Consider the following 18,872-nt stretch of genomic DNA (forward strand, 5'->3'; position numbering starts at 1 on the left):
CTTCTTTATTTTAAGTAACAACGTTTCGTGTTGTGTATACTTACTCCTTCATCAGAAGAAGTAATTAAGCATATACTCCGAAACGATGTGTTCCTCATAATAAAGAAGTTGACATCCATAAAATCTCTTCCTTATGAATGTATAAGTCTAGACAATTTTATTGTCATGTTTGCAGGATTTCGTTAAAATGATTTGGGTCATTTTCTTAAAAAAATGGGAAGTGAAAATTCTCAAAACAATTTTTGAAACGTTCTTTCTTAAAAATGTATACAAGCAACATAAAAGTATATCAACACGTTTTTCATATTACTATTTGCAAAAATTTTGGTTGATTAATCAGGCTAATTTTATAACAAGAAAATACATTGGTCTGGTCGAATTAATCAAACTTATTTCCATACGCCCTGTCTCAGGGCTGGCCATTACAGGAAGTCTGTGACAGCAGCTCATCAACCCAATTGTTCATTGTTTTGTTTAATGGATGGATACGGAGGAAAGTCTTGAAGGCATGTCTGGTACTATGATTACTGTACATGCAGATCCACAATACTTCACAAGGATGAATACACTTCATTTCTCCATCACAACTCAACACTCAGACATTGTGTCTACTGTATTCGACATAATAAGCGCCCCGCTCTAATAAGCGCCCACGTTGACATTTGCTAATATATTGGCTAATGAACAATACAAATTAGCACCCGTTCCGCTTGATCAATGTACACAAGACTTATTTATTCGCATATACGCATCCGTGTGTTATGCGCACCCTTAATTATGGGCAATTAAATTCTGGAAAAATATATCTGCTGTACATAAACATTTCAGGCTGTCAGCATAAACCACGAAATTTATCTTTCAACTCTGTTTTTTTTCACCAAAATAATATTCTAATAAGAGCCCCCTGTTTCTAATTTTGAGAGCGCCTTGGGAGCTTATTACGTCGAATATGGTATTTTCAGTACGTTAATGAAACAGATTATATAATATCAATGTCAGAGAATTACCAGTCCCGATTATATGACGGACCAGATTCCATTGGGCGAAAAAGGCAAAATAGAGGTGAAAATTTTATGAATGGATCACTGAAAATCAATGATGACACCCGGTGTTCGCGAAAAGGGTGAGCATGTCCTGCCCTCATTTAAACCAGTCCCATGTTGAACATGTTGCAAACCCTATGCCAGACATTCATGCAATGTCCACACCCAAAGGCCACACGCCAAAACATGGCTATTTCTATAAACTAAAGTTAACACGTAGTAATAAGATCCCCCCCCCCCCTCTCATAAAAACATGAAAAAAAAACTTTCTTTTCAGATACTTCTTTCAATGTTTGAATTTCTGTTAGAGTTTGCGATAAAAAATTGTAGATGCGATATGTTCACCATCTTCCTTTTGAAACCAATGTGATCTGAGCGTCGATTGGTCGGAAAAATCTGGGACCAATCTCAAAATAGCACTACATTGCGTAAGTGCCTGGTTTATCGACAGATGGCAGAAGAACGCCATGTATACAAGCCAAAGAAGTGTTGAGGTCTGTGATGGTCTCATGTTCACAAGTTGAGTCGATGGAGGAGGCACGTTGACAGCAGCATCAGCAGCGTGGTGGCGCTTATGACCAGCGCGGACGAGCGACTGTTGATCTGCCCCGTCCTGTCAGGCGTTGGCTGGTCGGAGGCTGCGGAGGAAGGGGACACACATCATTTCTTTTTCAATACTATGTTAGATTTTATATGATTCTGAGGTGAGGTGAGGTGAGGTGAGGTGAGGTGGGGTGAGGTGAGGTGAGGTGAGGTGAGGTGAGGTGAGGTGAGGTGAGGTGAGGTGAGGTGAGGTGAATTGGGTTTAACGTCGGGTCCAAGATTACTGCACTTATATAGCGACGTGCATGCACGTGTGTGTGTGTGGCTGCTTGTACTAGTCCGGACTGATGCCGATTTATAGTGCTAGCTCACTGAGATACCATGCCACAGTTTGACATGAATACCCCACTCAGACACAGTATACTGACTCCGAGCCGACCAGTCCTTGTTTTAGCTCCTTAATGCCGAGCGCCAGACAGGGTAACAAGAAGTACCATCTTTTGACGTATTTTGGTATGACGCAGTCGGGGATCGAACCCCAGACCTTCCGCTCTCCGGGCGGACGCTCTACCACTAGACCACGGAGACAGTCTTCTGGTCTTGCCAGTATACAGCATTCATAGTGTATACTGGAACTCTATTCAGACCTATTGCGCAGAGCTCCAGTTGAGCTTTTGGTGTTGTGGGTATTTTACCCATGCATTATAAAATCATTTGGTATCAGTAATTCTATCTGGGTATTCAAATTTATGTTACCCACTAGTTTTTACACATGTGGGTATTTAAGTTAAATATTACACTATTCATCTAGTCCCTGCAAACTGGTGTCGTGTGGGTTCGAGAGCTTTATAGGACTCAAAAATGCCACGATACTTCCACAAGAAAGTGTGATGGCAAATGATCATGATGTAACTGTCATCGTGGAGTTTGGCAAGGTTGACGGAATGCCTGTTTATAATTTCAAAATAAGTTGCTGATTTGCGTATCGAATACGCAGGGTTACTTCACAATATTTTGATGATACGCACAAGTTTTATTTTTGTAGTGTATCTGTAATGTTCGCTGCGTATTTGATAGGCTTGGATTTTATTTTACTGCGTTTTTCTGCATTTCTGATGTGAATTTTACGCAGATACCCAGCTTATCTGGAGATCTGCTATTGCGTCTACGGTGTCGGGATACAGAAAGTAGTCCACTCACCATACAGCTCAATTGCAGCCTCTCCATCCCCCTGTTCGTTGGTGGCAGCACACCGGAAGTTTCCGTAGTCCGACGGCTGCACTCCCTTGATTGTGAGGATGCTCGTGATGCGGTTGTAGGCTCCGGGTATGTTTGTAATCTCAAATCTGAAGTTACATGGGCATGCTTACTAACCAGGAAAGAAACTGGTGAGTGGGTTTAATGCCCCTTCAAGACCATCTGAGCTATAATCAAAATCTATATTGAGCTAAAACAGTTCTTACTTCGCAAAGTGCATCAAATCACTTGAATGCCTTGATTAAAAATATGAAAAGATTTGGAAAATATCTCTTGATGCCCAGTTGGCAGTACATATGCCTTGCAAATCCTGCAATCGACTGAAGTCTACACAGAGGTATACAAACCGGATGTCGATTTCATTATGCGATTTTGATTGGACTATGCATTGACTCATTAGTTTAGCCAAAATATAACTCCATAATTCCAGTCTGGTTCAGCAAGGGTGGAAACTGGACTTTTATAGGAGTTAACAGGAGAATAAGGAGCTGAGAGAGACTTACCTCCCCTGGGAGTATATGGGGCTGAGAGAGACTTACCTCCCCTGGGAGTATATGGGGCTGAGAGAGACTTACCTCCCCTGGGAGTATATGGGGCTGAGAGAGACTTACCTCCCCTGGGAGTATATGGGGCTGAGAGAGACTTACCTCCCCTGGGAGTATATGGGGCTGAGAGAGACTTACCTCCCCTGGGAGTATATGGGGCTGAGAGAGACTTACCTCCCCTGGGAGTATATGGGGCTGAGAGAGACTTACCTCCCCTGGGAGTATATGGGGCTGAGAGAGACTTACCTCCCCTGGGAGTATATGGGGCTGAGAGAGACTTACCTCCCCTGGGAGTATATGGGGCTGAGAGAGACTTACCTCCCCTGGGAGTATATGGGGCTGAGAGAGAATTACCTCCCCTGGGAGTATATGGGGCTGAGGGACACTTACCTCCCCTGGGAGTATATGGGGCCGAGAGAGGCTTACCTCCCCTGGGAGTATATGGGGGCTGAGAGAGACTTACCTCCCCTGGCAGTATATGGGGCTGAGAAAGACTTACCTCCCCTGGCAGTATATGGGGCTGAGAGAGGCTTACCTCCCCTGGGAGTATATGGGGGCTGAGAGAGACTTACCTCCCCTGGCAGTATATGGGGCTGAGAGAGGCTTACCTCCCCTGGGAGTATATGGGGCTGAGAGAGGCTTACCTCCCCTGGGAGTATATGGGGGCTGAGAGAGACTTACCTCCCCTGGCAGTATATGGGGCTGAGAGAGGCTTACCTCCCCTGGGAGTATATGGGGCTGAGAGAGGCTTACCTCCCCTGGCAGTATATGGGGCTGAGAGAGGCTTACCTCCCCTGGCAGTATATGGGGCTGAGAGAGGCTTACCTCCCCTGGGAGTATATGGGGCTGAGAGAGACTTACCTCCCCTAGGAGTATATGGGGCTGAGAGAGACTTACCTCCCCTAGGAGTATATGGGGCTGAGAGAGACTTACCTCCCCTAGGAGTATATGGGGCTGAGAGAGACTTACCTCCCCTAGGAGTATATGGGGCTGAGAGAGGCTTACCTCCCCTGGGAGTATATGGGTCTGAGAGAGAATTACCTCCCCTAGGAGTATATGGGGCTGAGAGAGACTTACCTCCCCTGGGAGTATATGGGGGCTGAGAGAGACTTACCTCCCCTAGGAGTATATGGGGCTGAGAGAGACTTACCTCCCCTAGGAGTATATGGGGCTGAGAGAGACTTACCTCCCCTAGGAGTATATGGGGCTGAGAGAGACTTACCTCCCCTGGGAGTATATGGGGCTGAGAGAGACTTACCTCCCCTAGGAGTATATGGGGCTGAGAGAGACTTACCTCCCCTGGGAGTATATGGGGCTGAGAGAGACTTACCTCCCCTGGGAGTATATGGGGCTGAGAGAGGCTTACCTCCCCTGGGAGTATATGGGGCTGAGAGAGGCTTACCTCCCCTGGGAGTATATGGGGCTGAGAGAGACTTACCTCCCCTGGGAGTATATGGGGCTGAGAGAGACTTACCTCCCCTAGGAGTATATGGGGCTGAGAGAGACTTACCTCCCCTAGGAGTATATGGGGCTGAGAGAGGCTTACCTCCCCTGGGAGTATATGGGGCTGAGAGAGGCTTACCTCCCCTGGGAGTATATGGGGCTGAGAGAGGCTTACCTCCCCTGGGAGTATATGGGGCTGAGAGAGACTTACCTCCCCTAGGAGTATATGGGGCTGAGAGAGGCTTACCTCCCCTGGGAGTATATGGGGCTGAGAGAGACTTACCTCCCCTGGGAGTATATGGGGCTGAGAGAGGCTTACCTCCCCTGGGAGTATATGGGGCTGAGAGAGGCTTACCTCCCCTGGGAGTATATGGGGCTGAGAGAGACTTACCTCCCCTAGGAGTATATGGGGCTGAGAGAGGCTTACCTCCCCTGGGAGTATATGGGGCTGAGAGAGGCTTACCTCCCCTGGGAGTATATGGGGCTGAGAGAGGCTTACCTCCCCTGGGAGTATATGGGGCTGAGAGAGACTTACCTGCCCGCGGAGTATATGGGGCTGACTGAATGAGACCATGACACCTGCTCGGTTGTTGGGACAGGATAACCCTTGACGATGCAGATTAAACTCTTGTAGTAGCCGGGAGCCTGGCCCACTCTTGGACTCTCTACTGTCACTCGGGGTTTAACTGGAAACAGTGAATGAGTGAGTAAGAGAGTGAGTTGGGTTTCACACAGCTTTATACAGTATTCCAGTTATATCGCGGCATGTCAGCTTAATGTGGGAGGAAAGCCTGAAGTGATGCAGGTCTTAGACGTTTACAACTTAGGTGAAACCCACGAGCACAGGTATGGTGCTGACAAACCTAGAAACATAATCGGGGCGAACCGTGATTCGAACCCACAATTATAGGTTTCTGGCGTGCCCAAGGGATGTAACTCTGCACAGTAAATCGCGGCACCTTAGACGACTGGACAACCCGTGCCCCCATCAATAAACAAGAGGTGCGTGGGTTCAATCTGATGCAATCTCAGATATTCACCACTTTGGTGAAACCCAGCTTAGTGCTGACAAAGCTAGAAACATAATTGGGGCAAGCCCGCAATCATAGGTTTCTGACATGTCCAAGGGATGCAACTCCGCAGAGGGAATTGCAATGCCTGAGACGACTGGGCCACCCGTACCGTCAGAAACTCGAAATGTTTAGTTACTTGTTCCTCACATTTCGAACCTATTATGTGAAATTGATATTAAGAAGTTCAAGTAAATAGACTGACAACAGACAAGGCCACAACATAAGTTCACAAGGACGGTGTCAAAGTGAGCTTATAATAAATCAAAACAGTTCTTATTTTATTTTCCGACGGCTTTTTGTTTCCTGGCCCGGCCCCATTCCACAAACTTTCACAAATGTGATCGTAGCACGAAGACATTCATAAATCCAATACTTTAACATAGCCTCCTGATAGTCGTAGTGCTGCGGTCACTTTGTGGAATGGGGCCCTGGTCAGTCAAATACGTAAATTGAATGTAAAAAGGTATTGTCCTCAACTTGATGATAAACGTACGTCCAAATAAAGCAGATGTACACTTACATTTCACCTGAAGATAGATGTTCCTGTTGTCCTGGCCTGCGAAGTTCTTAGCAGTGCATTTGTAGATTCCAGCATGTTCTGCCCTGGCGCTAGGGATGTTCAGAATATTGTCCTATAAACAGAACCAAGTCTTGTATTAGTCTTAGGAGGTGGGAGAGGTAAATGGGGTTTAAAGACCCATTCAAGATGCATGTGTGCGACTGCTTGTTTTAGTCCGGACTAATGCCAACTTTGCAGTGCTAGCCCACTGAGATACCATGCCGCAGTTTAACATGTATACACCACTCAGACACCGTAAACTGACTACGAGCCGACCAGTCCTTGTTTTAGCCCCTTAATGCCGAGAGCCAGATGATAACAAGTACCATCTTTAAACTTCTTTTGATATGATGCAGCCGGGGATTGAACAACTGATCTATCCTTTAGATCAGAGTCAGTCTTAGCCCTTGGAGTCAGTGGGGGAGGTTTTGAGTGGTTGAAAACAGCTTTTAGCAATATCTCAGAATTTTCATAACTGTGGTTATCAAGGATGTTTGTTTGTTGTTTAGCGCCACACTCAGCAATATTCCAGCTATGTGACGGTGGTTTGTAAATAATCGAGTCTGGACAAACATTTATCTATTATTCAAAAAATCGTAATGTCTAGACGATTGACATCATGAGCATCGATCCACGCAATTGGGGTACGATGACATACATCAACCAAGTCCGCGAGCCTGACCGGCCAATCCCATTCGTCGCCTCTTACAACAAGCATAGTTGCCTTTTACGGCAAGCATGGGTTGCTGAAGACCAATTCTAACTCGGATCTTCACAGGTAGAATGAGTGATGATCCAAATCATTGGTGTATAATGGTCCTCAAGATGCCAAGGCAACGAGTCTCATATCAGAAACAAAGGTCATGGGACCTACAGGTGAGTAGTTTCCCAGTACAATGACACTATCTATAACATGGGTATCCTGTACTTATATGATAAGCATGGATTACTGGGGACCTATTCTACCCAGACTCGGCAAGGGTGTATCTAACAGTGGGCATGTCTCATCTGTTGTATATGACAAGCATGGATTACTGGGGACCTATTCTACCCAGACTCGGCAAGGGTGTATCTAACAGTGGGCATGTCTCATCTGTAGTATATGACAAGCTTTGATTACTGGTGACCTATTCTACCCAGACTCGGCAAGGGTTTATCTGAAAGTGGGTGTGTCTCATCTGTTGTATATGACAACCTTTGATTACTGGGGACCTATTCTACCAAGAGTCAGCAAGGGTGTATCTGACAGTGGGCGTGTCTCATCTGTTGTATATGACAAGCATGGATTACCGGGGACCTATTCTACCCAGACTCGGCAAGGGTGTATCTGACAGTGGGCGTGTCTCATCTGTAGTATGTAAAGCATGGATTACTGGGGACCTATTCTACCCAGACTCGGCAAGGGTGTATCTGACAGTGGGCGTGTCTCATCTGTAGTATGTAAAGCATGGATTACTGGGGACCTATTCTACCCAGACTCGGCAAGGGTGTATCTGACAGTGGGCGTGTCTCACCTGTAGTTCTTGTCCCCCTGTTGGTAAAAGCTCCCCTGCCATACGACTCCAGGCAACGGTGGGAAAGGGGCGTCCTGTTGCATTGCATCTCAGCATCACCTTGTCTCCCTCCTTAACAGTCGTGTCGCTGCTGGTGGCCAGGTCCGATATCCTAGGGACCTCTGAAAACAGCCAACAAGTTTAATCAAGACAAAGAGAAAAGAATTGCCTACAGAATCAGACTGTGTGGTCTAGTGGATACATCGTCTGCCAGGAGCATCATACGAAATGGTGTTAAAAGGCCTGGACATAGGTCTGTGAGCCAGTCTGCACCCTCACAGTTAATAACACAAGGCCTGGACGTAGGTCTATGAGCCAGTCTGCACCCTCACAGTTAATAACACAAGGCCTGGACGTAGGCCTGTGAGCCAGTCTGCACCCTCACAGTTAGTAACACAAGGCTGGACGTTGGTCTATGAGCCAGTCTGCACCCTCACAGTTAATAACACAAGGCCTGGACGTAGGTCTGTGAGCCAGTCTGCACCCTCACAGTTAGTAACACAAGGCCTGGACGTTGGTCTATGAGCCAGTCTGCACCCTCACAGTTAATAACACAAGGCCTGGACGTTGGTCTATGATCCTGTCTGCACCCTCACAGTTAATAACACAAGGCCTGGACGTTGGTCTATGAGCCAGTCTGCACCCTCACAGTTAATAACACGAGGCCTGGACGTTGGTCTATGAGCCTGTCTGCACCCTCACAGTTAATAACACGAGGCCTGGACGTTGGTCTATGAGCCAGTCTGCACCCTCACAGTTAATAACACGAGTCGTATCTATGTTATTTACAGTGTCGCACCTGTCACCTTGATGTCCGCTACGGCCTGGACGTAGATCTGCGAGCCTGTCTGCACCTCACAGTTAATAACACAAGTATCTATGTAAATGTTATTTATAGTGTCTTACCTGTCACCTTGATGTCCGCTACGGCCTGGACGTAGATCTGCGAGCCTGTCTGCACCCTGCAGGTGTACCTGCCCTCGTCTGTCACCTGCACGTTCTGCACCTTGAGGCGCCAGGCAGTAGGCGACGGTTTCTCCAAACTGTACTTGAAGGGGTCCTCGCTGTTAAGATCGGTGCTGATGGGGGTGAGGACGCTGTTTCCAACAGCCTGCATGACCCACTTCACCTGGAACACACGACACATTTCTACAAAATAACCAATAACACTGCGCGTGTTTGCCATAAAAGGCGACTATGCTTGTCGTAAAAGGTGACTATGCTTGTCGTAAAAGGCGACCATGCTTGTCGTAAAAGGCGACTATGCTTGTCGTGAAAAGCGACTAACAGGATCGGGTGGTCAGGCTCGCTGACTTGGTTGAAGCATGTCAGCGATCCCAACTGCGTGGATCGATGCTCATGATATCAATCACTGGATTTTCTGGTCCAGACTCAATTATTTACAGACCGCCGTCATATAGCTGGAATATTGCTGAGCAACAAACAAACCAACAACGGTTCCAAATTCAATTTAGCACAGTTAAATCCGCAGGTAACCTAGCTCTACATTGAAAACACAGCATGTTCATTCCCTAAATGGCACAATGTACACATGAGAACCATGCTTTGTTCAAGTTCTCAGCTGAGGTTTGATATTATAATGACGGCATTTGAAACATGTCAAAAATATTTGAGTGCACATAATACTCGAAAAAAAAGTTTTTCTTCCAAAATGTTGCATCCCCTAGACAGGAGTGTGCATTATGCTTGGATGCTGACTATACTCAAGAAAATACAGGGATAACCATGACAACAATAATCATGATAGAAGCAGGAATTGGGACATTTCTAATTCCAAATTGGCAAGTATTACTGACATTTGCTAGACGAAACACAGGTCGAACACAGGCCTCTGAGCAAGTCTAGATAGATCCTCAGGTAGGAGTAAACAATTAGTGAAAAAATATCATATGACATTAATTTGTTAAACATGTTAAAAGGAGAAACTGAAATACAGTAAATTACGGTTATAACAAACATGGTTATAACGAACTGACGGATATAACGAACTTACTATTTTGGTCCCGACTATTTGCTGTTGTTATGCTGTATATATGCTTATAACAAACTACGATTATAGCAAAATAAAATTAGAAGTCCCTTTAAGTTCGTTATAACCGTACTTTACCGTATAATCATATACACAGCGTATACCATATATCGCCATGTAGGAGGCTAGTTTTTCGTACCTAGAATTCAGGGGGCTTTCAAGGGGGGTCCTCTTATACACAGGGTTGAAGAGTTTTGATCTTTTCCCCCCAACACAAAGACATTACTGTGAGCACATTACGGTATACAGCAAATGGATGGGATGAAAAAACAGTTCATTATCATGATCATGGCCATCAGTTCATTTGAAGCGTGTTCGTTGTAAACGTAGTTTACTGTACGTGTCTAAGCCTCTAAGGCCAGTCTTTTTTATATTTTCAGGATTACAGATTTTTCAGCCTAAAGTCCAGGGTTGGAGGAGGAAAAAAGAAAAAGAAAGTCAGATGCATTTTTTTTAATGCAGAATGCCTTTGACATACTTTATGAACGTTTTCTGTACTCAAAAGACGGCCATTTGTGACGATAAAGCCCCTTGTAACAATACAAATTCTACCACTTACAACATGGACAATTGTCAAGGGAGGCTATTCATGTTCAGCTTCGAGATCAAAAAAGATTATGTATCTCTTTACTAGTTTACAAAGGTAAATTCATTTTTTTTATTAAAAAGTGATAACAAATAAAATAACTGACTATGTGGCTATCAGTGGGGGAAAAAAATGGAAATCCGATTTTTTTTACATTTTCTCAAAAATTAAAGTAGGCGGGTTTGTAATCCGAAAAACATAAAATGTCTGGACTAACTAGATTACTCCTACTTACGTCACTGTCGACGGGTTTGTTGGTGACCGCACAGATGAGGAAGGCGTCCTCATCCTTGGGACACTTGATGTATCCATCCACTGGGTCCACGTCCGGCGTGGAGTTGGGGATGGTCACGATGGGGTCATCCCCTAACACTGAGGAACAAAAGGGGATACATGAGTATTAGGGCCGGGACAAGTCAAAACTTTTGTTTTTGTTTGTTTGTTTGTTGTTTAACGCCGCTCTCAGCAATATTCCAGCTATATGACGGCGGTCTGTAAATAATCGAGTCTGGACCAGACAATCCAGAGATTGACATCATTAGCATCGATCCATGCAATTGGGATACGATGACATGTATCAACCAAGTCAGCAAGCCTGACCATGTATCAACGATCAGATCATGCGTACACTGAAGCTTCATCTTTCCTCAAACATATATAAGTCAAAAGGATTGTTTGCATCGTCATAAAGAAATGCAAACATTAGCGCCTTGTAGTGTAACCACTGAGCTACAGTAAGAGTTGGTCATTTAACAATATATCACGTGACTAACCACGGGTCCGGATAGTACTGTGAGTCCCCAAGTTACCCATCCCGGTCCTAATATGTATTAATTTCAATCGTGCCTGCCATTAACAAAGGTAGGTGTGTGTGTGTGTTGTTCTCAGAAATATTCCAGCTATATGACAGCAGCCTGTCGTGAGTGAGTATGGTTTTATGCCGCTTTTAGCAATGTTCTAGCAATATCACGGTGGGGGACACCAGAAATGGGCTTCACACGGCCTGGACCAGAAAATATTGTGATTGACATTGTGAATGTAAGCAACTACCTACATTATCAGGGTACGATGACATGCATCAACCAAGTCACCGAGACTGGCCACCCAATGACGACCACCTCTTACAACCAGAAACCCCACGGGGTCATTAAGAAAGGGCACCCACACAGATATTTAGTGTGCTCTTTGGCATTTAAGGGTGAGCTAGCGGATATTATACATGTTATAAACAGTTGTAATTAAGAGTTCTGTCAGATTGTGTGTCAGTAGGGTGGCTGGTTGTAAAAGCATTTATATGACACAGCAAAGGCCCATTTTCAGTTTTCTGGTGTCCCCCGTTGTCAAATTGCAAGAATATTATTGTCTTAGCGCTATGACTATTGTACATGTTGTAAGCCCATGCTAGTGGATAACAAATAGAAACATATAACCCCCAAATGTTTGTCGTTCTATCAACACTTAGGTTGAAACTGCACCATTTCATAACTTTACAGGACCCTCATATTTCTTGCAAGGACCCTTGACATTAATATTGGGGCTCCTTTAGACCCTTAGTATTGTAGGTCACGAAATAACCCTGCCTGGATCAATTAGTATCCCTTCACTCCTTCAAAAGACATTATGTTATAAAAATAAATGACACCCTTTATCAAGTAGATGTTCTGTATTCGACGTAATAAGCGTCCTGCTCTAAAAAGCGCCCACAGCGATATTTGCTAAAATATTGGCTAGTGAACAATCCCAATTAGCATCCCTCCCGATTGATCAATGTACACAAGACTTATTTATTCGTGTATAATATGTGTGTTATATGCATCCTAAATAATGGGAAATTAAATTCTGGAAAAATATATCTATCATATATAAACTTTCAGACCGTAAGCATAAACCACGAAATTTACGATCTTTCAACTCTGTTGTTTTTCACCAAAATAGTTTTCTAATAAGAGCCGCCTAGTTCTAATTTTGAGAACGCCCTGGGCGCTTATTATGTCGAATACGGTAGTAATCTTTTTCAAGGACAGAAACTTCCATTGTCACTTGACACTGATTGTTGACCTGGATAGTTACAGTTTTAGGAGACTATATGATCATGACAATACAGTGATCCCTCGCTACAACAATTGGGTCCAAATAATTGGTGGGCGTTATAGACGATGAGTCGTTTAACTGAGGCGGAGGCGGGGGAGCGCGCTTGGCCAATCTCATGATCATTGCCTCGCCGAGTTGTTTACGGTTCATATTGTAAAAATAAATTCATATCCATTATGTTTTCGCCGTTTGTTATTATTTACAAGCCTTAACTGTCACATTCAATGTGAAAGTAGTCTGCTTACATGAGAATATTGATCGATAATGGTAGTGACAGACGCTATGAACAGTAAGCAGGTAAGTATCCAGTTACATCGCAACGTGTCAGCTTCATCTGGGATCGATGCCGGTCTCTGATGTTAACACACAGCTACAGATAAGCAGCGCATTTGCGTAAAATACCCCCCAAAAATATTCAAAACCCAATCACTTTCAATTAACTTGTGTAAAGAAACACATGCATTAAATGAAAAACTCAAATGTATAAAAACAGGTCGGGTAAATACCCAATGAAGCTTTTTCAGCATGCGTACAAAGAAGCTGACTTCCGAAACACAATTACGAGCTAATTTACTTTCCAAGTCAAGCCTATACCATGTATATATTCAGAACAGTTATAAACATCTAAAACATTATTTCATTTTTTAAAATCTTAAAATGTTTACTATTTTTGGGAAAAACCCAATAGAGTGATGAATGGATGAGTGAAAAAAAAATGGGTTACTCGATGAAAAATGTAATAATCCAATTAAAATCAAAACCCCAGAGTAAAAACTCAATTGCTCAAGAAGTTATCTGGAGCAATGTTAACAACTTCTGAAACATCAGGGCAGACCAGGACTCGACCTCCCAACCATAGATTTCTGGCATGCCCCAAGGACTGAACTCTGCACAGTGAATAACGGTGCCTTAGACAACTGGGCCACCCGTGTCCCCCTGAACATGAGAGGAAAACCCAAATTGAGTGAGTGAGTGAGTTGGGTTTAACGCCGCTTTCAACAGTATTCCAGTTATATCACGGCGTGTCAGCTTAATGTGGGAGGAAAGCCCGAAGTGATGCAGGTCTCAGATGTTTACCACTTCGGTCAAAAACCACGAGCACGGGTATGGTACTGACAAACCTACAAACATAATCGGGGCTAACCGGGATTCGAACCCACTATCATAGGTTTCTGGCGTGCCCAAGGGACGCAACTCTGCACAGGGAATCGCGGCGCCTTAGACGACTGAGCCACCAGTGCCCCCTAACACTTTGGTGGAACCCCCAAATAGAGGAATTGTGCTGACAAACCAAGAAACATAATCAGGATGAATCTGGGCTTTCAAACCCAGGATTGTTGTTGGTGGCATGGCTCAGGATTGTAATTCTGTGGAAGGAATTGTGGCAACAAAGAAGACAGGGCCACAGCACGCTTCTACCAGGACCAGGTGTAGATGGTGTACTACTACAGTCACTCCTAGTCCAATCTTCCCAAGGCAAGGGAGTTAACTGACTTTAAAATTTATCTAAAACTCTATGGTTACACTTTAAGTCACTAATGTTCCCATTCCTTCTGACTTTTATATGTCTGAATAAAGATAAAACCTCATGCAGTAAACTTCAGTGTATGCATGACCAGATCATTTTACATGTGTATCTAAATATATTTTGCCAGGGCTAAGGTCAAACTTTTCCAAATTGGACAGTTTGTACTTATCTCTGACTATCTACAGCGGGTACCCGGGTAGGGTCGGGTAATAGGGTGGTGGGTTACGGGGTAGTAAATTTGAACTCGTCCCAGCCCTAGTATGGTATGGTTTGACTGAATTAAACTTGATCTGTGATGATCCCAGACCAAATGACCAGTTGACCAGAGCTCTGGATAACAGTGGATAAGCTTTTAGTGTTGTGGTTATTTTACCCTTGCATTATAAAATCATTGGGTATCAGTAATTCTATCTGGGTATTCAAATTTCTGTTACCCACTAGTTTTCACACTTGTGGGTATTTAAATTAAATATTTAAAAACACTATTCATCTAGACCTTGCAAACTGGTGTTGTGTGGGTTCAAGAGCTTTATAGGACTCAAAAATACCATGATACTTCCACAAGAAAGTGTGATGGCAAATGATCGTGATGTAACTGTCATTTTTGAGTTTGGCATGGTTGAAAGAATGCCCGTTTATAATTTCAAAATAAGTTGCTTATTTGCTTATCGAATACAGGGGGTTTCTTCACAATATTTTGATGATACGCACAAGTTTTATTTTTGTCGCGTATCTGTAATGTTCGTTGCGTATTTGATACGCTTGGATTTTATTTTACTGCGTATTTCTGTTTTTTTATGCGTATTTTACGCAGATACACAGCTTATCTGGAGCTCTGCAGACTATCAGTTTGAATTTTCGTCCTTTTTAATGTCAACCCATTCAGCTCAGACCACTATCTTGACATAAGGCTGTTCAAATACTTTGTATCAAGCAGGTATTGGGCCAGGTATTGTTAGTTCTGGCAATAAATCCATAAACAGTAAGGGTGGCAACTTGTCAGGCTGATCATATTGTAAGGGAGACGTTCAAATGACTCCCAAAACCAACAACACAACGACAACTTCAGGAAGTACTGAAAACAGGTAAACATTCGCCGAACAGGTAAAACACTGCCCGATCATTCTTACCTGTGTGTATTAGAGCTGTAGAAATAGCAAGAAAGAGCCAAAGCTCCTTTCTCAGATCCATATTGTTTTAGATTATCAACCAAATTGTAACTCCGATAGTTGATAAAAATCCGACCCTTAAAATTTCACATCCGTTAGCGCATGCGCAGCTGACACATTCTCACCTCTCAGGTATGCCAATTGGACAGGTGAGTCATTGTAGCCGATTCAAAACTTGGAATCGTATACGGAATGGAATAATATGTTTAATGCAGAACGGTCGCGAGATATTTGAAGGAATATATGAAGAATAAAGAATAGAACAACGGGGGGAAGTGCTGAATAGTTTATTTTTAGAAGTCAGGAATTTGTTACACATTCATCAGAGACAATATATCGATTTTTAATTAAATTGACTTAAATAGTTCTTTTTCCAGGGTATTCACATCAAACCAGTGACTTGTCTAGGATTCTAGGCATGGGGTCCCTGGCGGGCAAATTGGGAGAAAATCGTTAATTTGTTCAAATTTTTCTTAAAAGCGTTCTATTTTTAACTTCGGGGGTGTTTTGACAGTGCATGTTTACATTGCATTCAATGAAAAGAGTGAGAGAGTTTGGTTTAACGCCACTTTTAACCGTATTCCAGTTATATCACAGTGTGTCAGCTTAATGTGGGAGGAAAGCCCAAAGTGATGCAGGTCTCAGACGTTTACCACTTCGGTGAAACTCACGAGCACGAGTATGGTGCTGACAAACCTAGAAACATAATGCGGGCGAACTGGGATTCGAACCCCCAATCATAGGTTCCTGGCGTGCACAAGGGACGCAACTCTGCACAGCGAATCGCAGCGCCTTAGACGACTGGGGCACCCGTGCCCCCTAATGAAAAGATGTAAAACTAAGAATTAAAACCTCTTCCCATTTGTTGGTTCTGTTATCAGTTAAATACAGGTTATCCCTACAAAGCCATGTTCTGTCCTATTGTCGACAACCGCCTCCGTGGTCTAGTGGTACAGCGTCCGCCCGGAGGGCAGAAGGTCCGGGGTTCGATCCCCGACCGCGTCATACCAAAAGACGTTAAAAGATGGTACTTGTTGTTACCCTGTCTGGCGCTCGGCATTAAGGGGCTAAAACAACGACTGGTCGGCTCGGAGTCAGTATACTGTGTCTGACTCGTGTATTCATGTTAAACTGCGGCATGGTATCTCAGTGGGCTAGCACTACAAATCGGCATCAATCCGGACTAGTACAAGCAGCCACACAAACACACACACACGTACTTGCACGTCGCTATATAAGTGCAATAATCTTGGACGCGACGTTAAACCCCATTTCACCTCACCTCACCTTTGTCTACAGGATTTTATTAATAATAAATAACTTGTTCTCGTCGTGATATGGTTGCAAAATTGCTGATGCGACGTAAAAGTAATAGGCGAATAAATGTATTGTGTAGTCAGGTTCGCTGACTGAGAGCGAAAGAGGGGGTCGTTCAAATCTATCAGTGAGTGAGTTGGGTTTAACGCCGCATTTAACATTATTCTACTTATATCACGGCGTGTCAGCTTAATGTGGTAGGAAAGCCCAAAGTGATGCAGGTCTCAGACGTTTAACATTTCGGTGAAACCCACGAGCACGGGTATGGTGCTGACAAACCTAGAAACATAATCGGGGCGAACCCGGATTCAAACCCACAATCATAGGTTTCTGGGATGCTCAAGGGACGCAACTCTGCACAGCGAATCGCGGCGCCCGTGCCCCCAAAATTTATCAGAACTATATGGGGTGCGCGCGCGTGCCGTCCATGTTATGTTTTGTACTTTTCATGCCCAGCTTCTGAATGAGTTCGTGAGTGAGTTTATCCAAAACTGTTGTGAATGCAGTTATGCCACAAATATGGCCTCCTTGTAAAAATGACGCCCATCGGAAGGGCGTGATTGTTGAAAAAGTGGTCACACGTATGCTTCATTTATTTTTTTCTTGTCACATCATGATGATTTGTTTGAAAAAAAAAACATTCAAAAATGTATCATCGGAAGTCTTATTTACCAGTGCACCGTGTGTGGGTTAGTATTGGTCTTCAGCAACCCATGCATGTCGTAAGAGGCGACTTAAGGGATCGGGTGATCAGGCTCACAGACTTGGTTGATATATTTTACAGACCGCCGTCATATAGCTGGAATATTGCTGAGTGCGGCGTTAAACAACAAACCAAACCAAAAAAAAAATGTCATCTTATCCCAATTGCGTGGGTCGATGTTCATAGTGTCAATCACTGGATTGTCTGTTGCAGACGTGATTTTATTTACAAAAGAGTAGGATAGACGACAAAGCCCCATAAAGTCCTGCAAGTCCAATGTCACCCCCGTCTTTTCTCTGTAGGTCCTGTATCACACCCTTTGTCTCTCTAGGTCCCTTATCACAACCCTAGTCTCTATATGTCAAGTATCACACCCCTTGTCTCTGCAGGTCCTGTATCACACCCCTTGTCTCTGCAGGTCCTGTATCACACCCTTTGTCTCTCTAGGTCCCTTATCACACCCCTAGTCTCTATATGTCAAGTATCACACCCCTTGTCTCTGCAGGTCCTGTATCACACCCCTTGTCTCTGCAGGTCCTGTATCACACCCTTTGTCTCTCTAGGTCCCTTATCACACCCCTAGTCTCTATATGTCAAGTATCACACCCCTTGTCTCTGCAGGTCCTGTATCACACCCCTTGTCTCTGCAGGTCCTGTATCACACCCCTGGTCTCTGTAGGTCCCTTATCACACCCCTTGTCTCTGTGGGTCCTGTATCACACCCCTTGTCTCTGCAGGTCCCTTATCACACCCCTTGTCTCTGTAGGTCAATTATCACATCACTTGTCTCTGTAGGTCCTGTATCACATCCCTGGTCTCTGTAGGTCCCTTATCACAACCCTAGTCTCTGTAGGTCAAGTATCACACCCTTTGTCTCTGTAGGTCCTGTATCACATTCCTTGTCTCTGTAGGTCCCTTATCACACCCCTTGTCTCTGTAGGTCAAGTATCACATCCCTTGTCTCTGCAGGTCCTGTATCACACCCCTTGTCTCTGCAGGTCCTGTATCACACCCCTTGTGTCTGCAGGTCCTGTATCACACCCCTTGTTTCTGTAGGTCCCTTATCAAACCCCTAGTCTCTATATGTCAAGTATCACACCCCTTGTCTCTGTAGGTCCTGTATCACGCCCCTTGATAATATAATAGTGAATGAGAGTGAGTGAGTTGGGTTTAATACCACTTTGAACAGTATTTCAGTTACATCACGACATAGCGTGGAACCTACAAGCATGGTTTCAGAGATGAAAAACCTCTAACATACAGGGCAAACTTATTTGAATCAATGAGCATAGGTTTCTGGTACGCCTAAGGGAGATAACACTGCAGTATAAATTGCAGCACTTGAAATGACTGGGCCACCTGTGACCTTGATAATATAATACATATTCTACTCAAAAGAAGTTAAGGACCAA

General features: G+C 44.1%; 1 protein-coding gene across 1 annotated transcript; it reads right to left on the bottom strand.

Moving 5' to 3' along the window:
* Window positions 1-1,288: 1,288 nt before the first annotated feature.
* Window positions 1,289-15,536, bottom strand: LOC139472767 (protein amalgam-like). The gene is made up of 8 exons (XM_071255234.1): window positions 15,402-15,536; window positions 10,888-11,024; window positions 8,923-9,145; window positions 7,978-8,138; window positions 6,425-6,536; window positions 5,367-5,517; window positions 2,787-2,932; window positions 1,289-1,681 (listed from the first exon to the last, which is right to left on the bottom strand). The coding sequence occupies exons 1-8, from the start codon at window positions 15,460-15,462 to the stop codon at window positions 1,557-1,559; spliced, it is 1,116 nt and encodes a 371-aa protein (XP_071111335.1). The 5' UTR covers window positions 15,463-15,536; the 3' UTR covers window positions 1,289-1,556.
* Window positions 15,537-18,872: the final 3,336 nt, after the last annotated feature.

Source organism: Haliotis cracherodii, unplaced genomic scaffold, assembly GCF_022045235.1.
Source record: "Haliotis cracherodii isolate W230 unplaced genomic scaffold, xgHalCrac1.p SCAF_25, whole genome shotgun sequence".
Taxonomy (NCBI): domain Eukaryota; kingdom Metazoa; phylum Mollusca; class Gastropoda; order Lepetellida; family Haliotidae; genus Haliotis; species Haliotis cracherodii.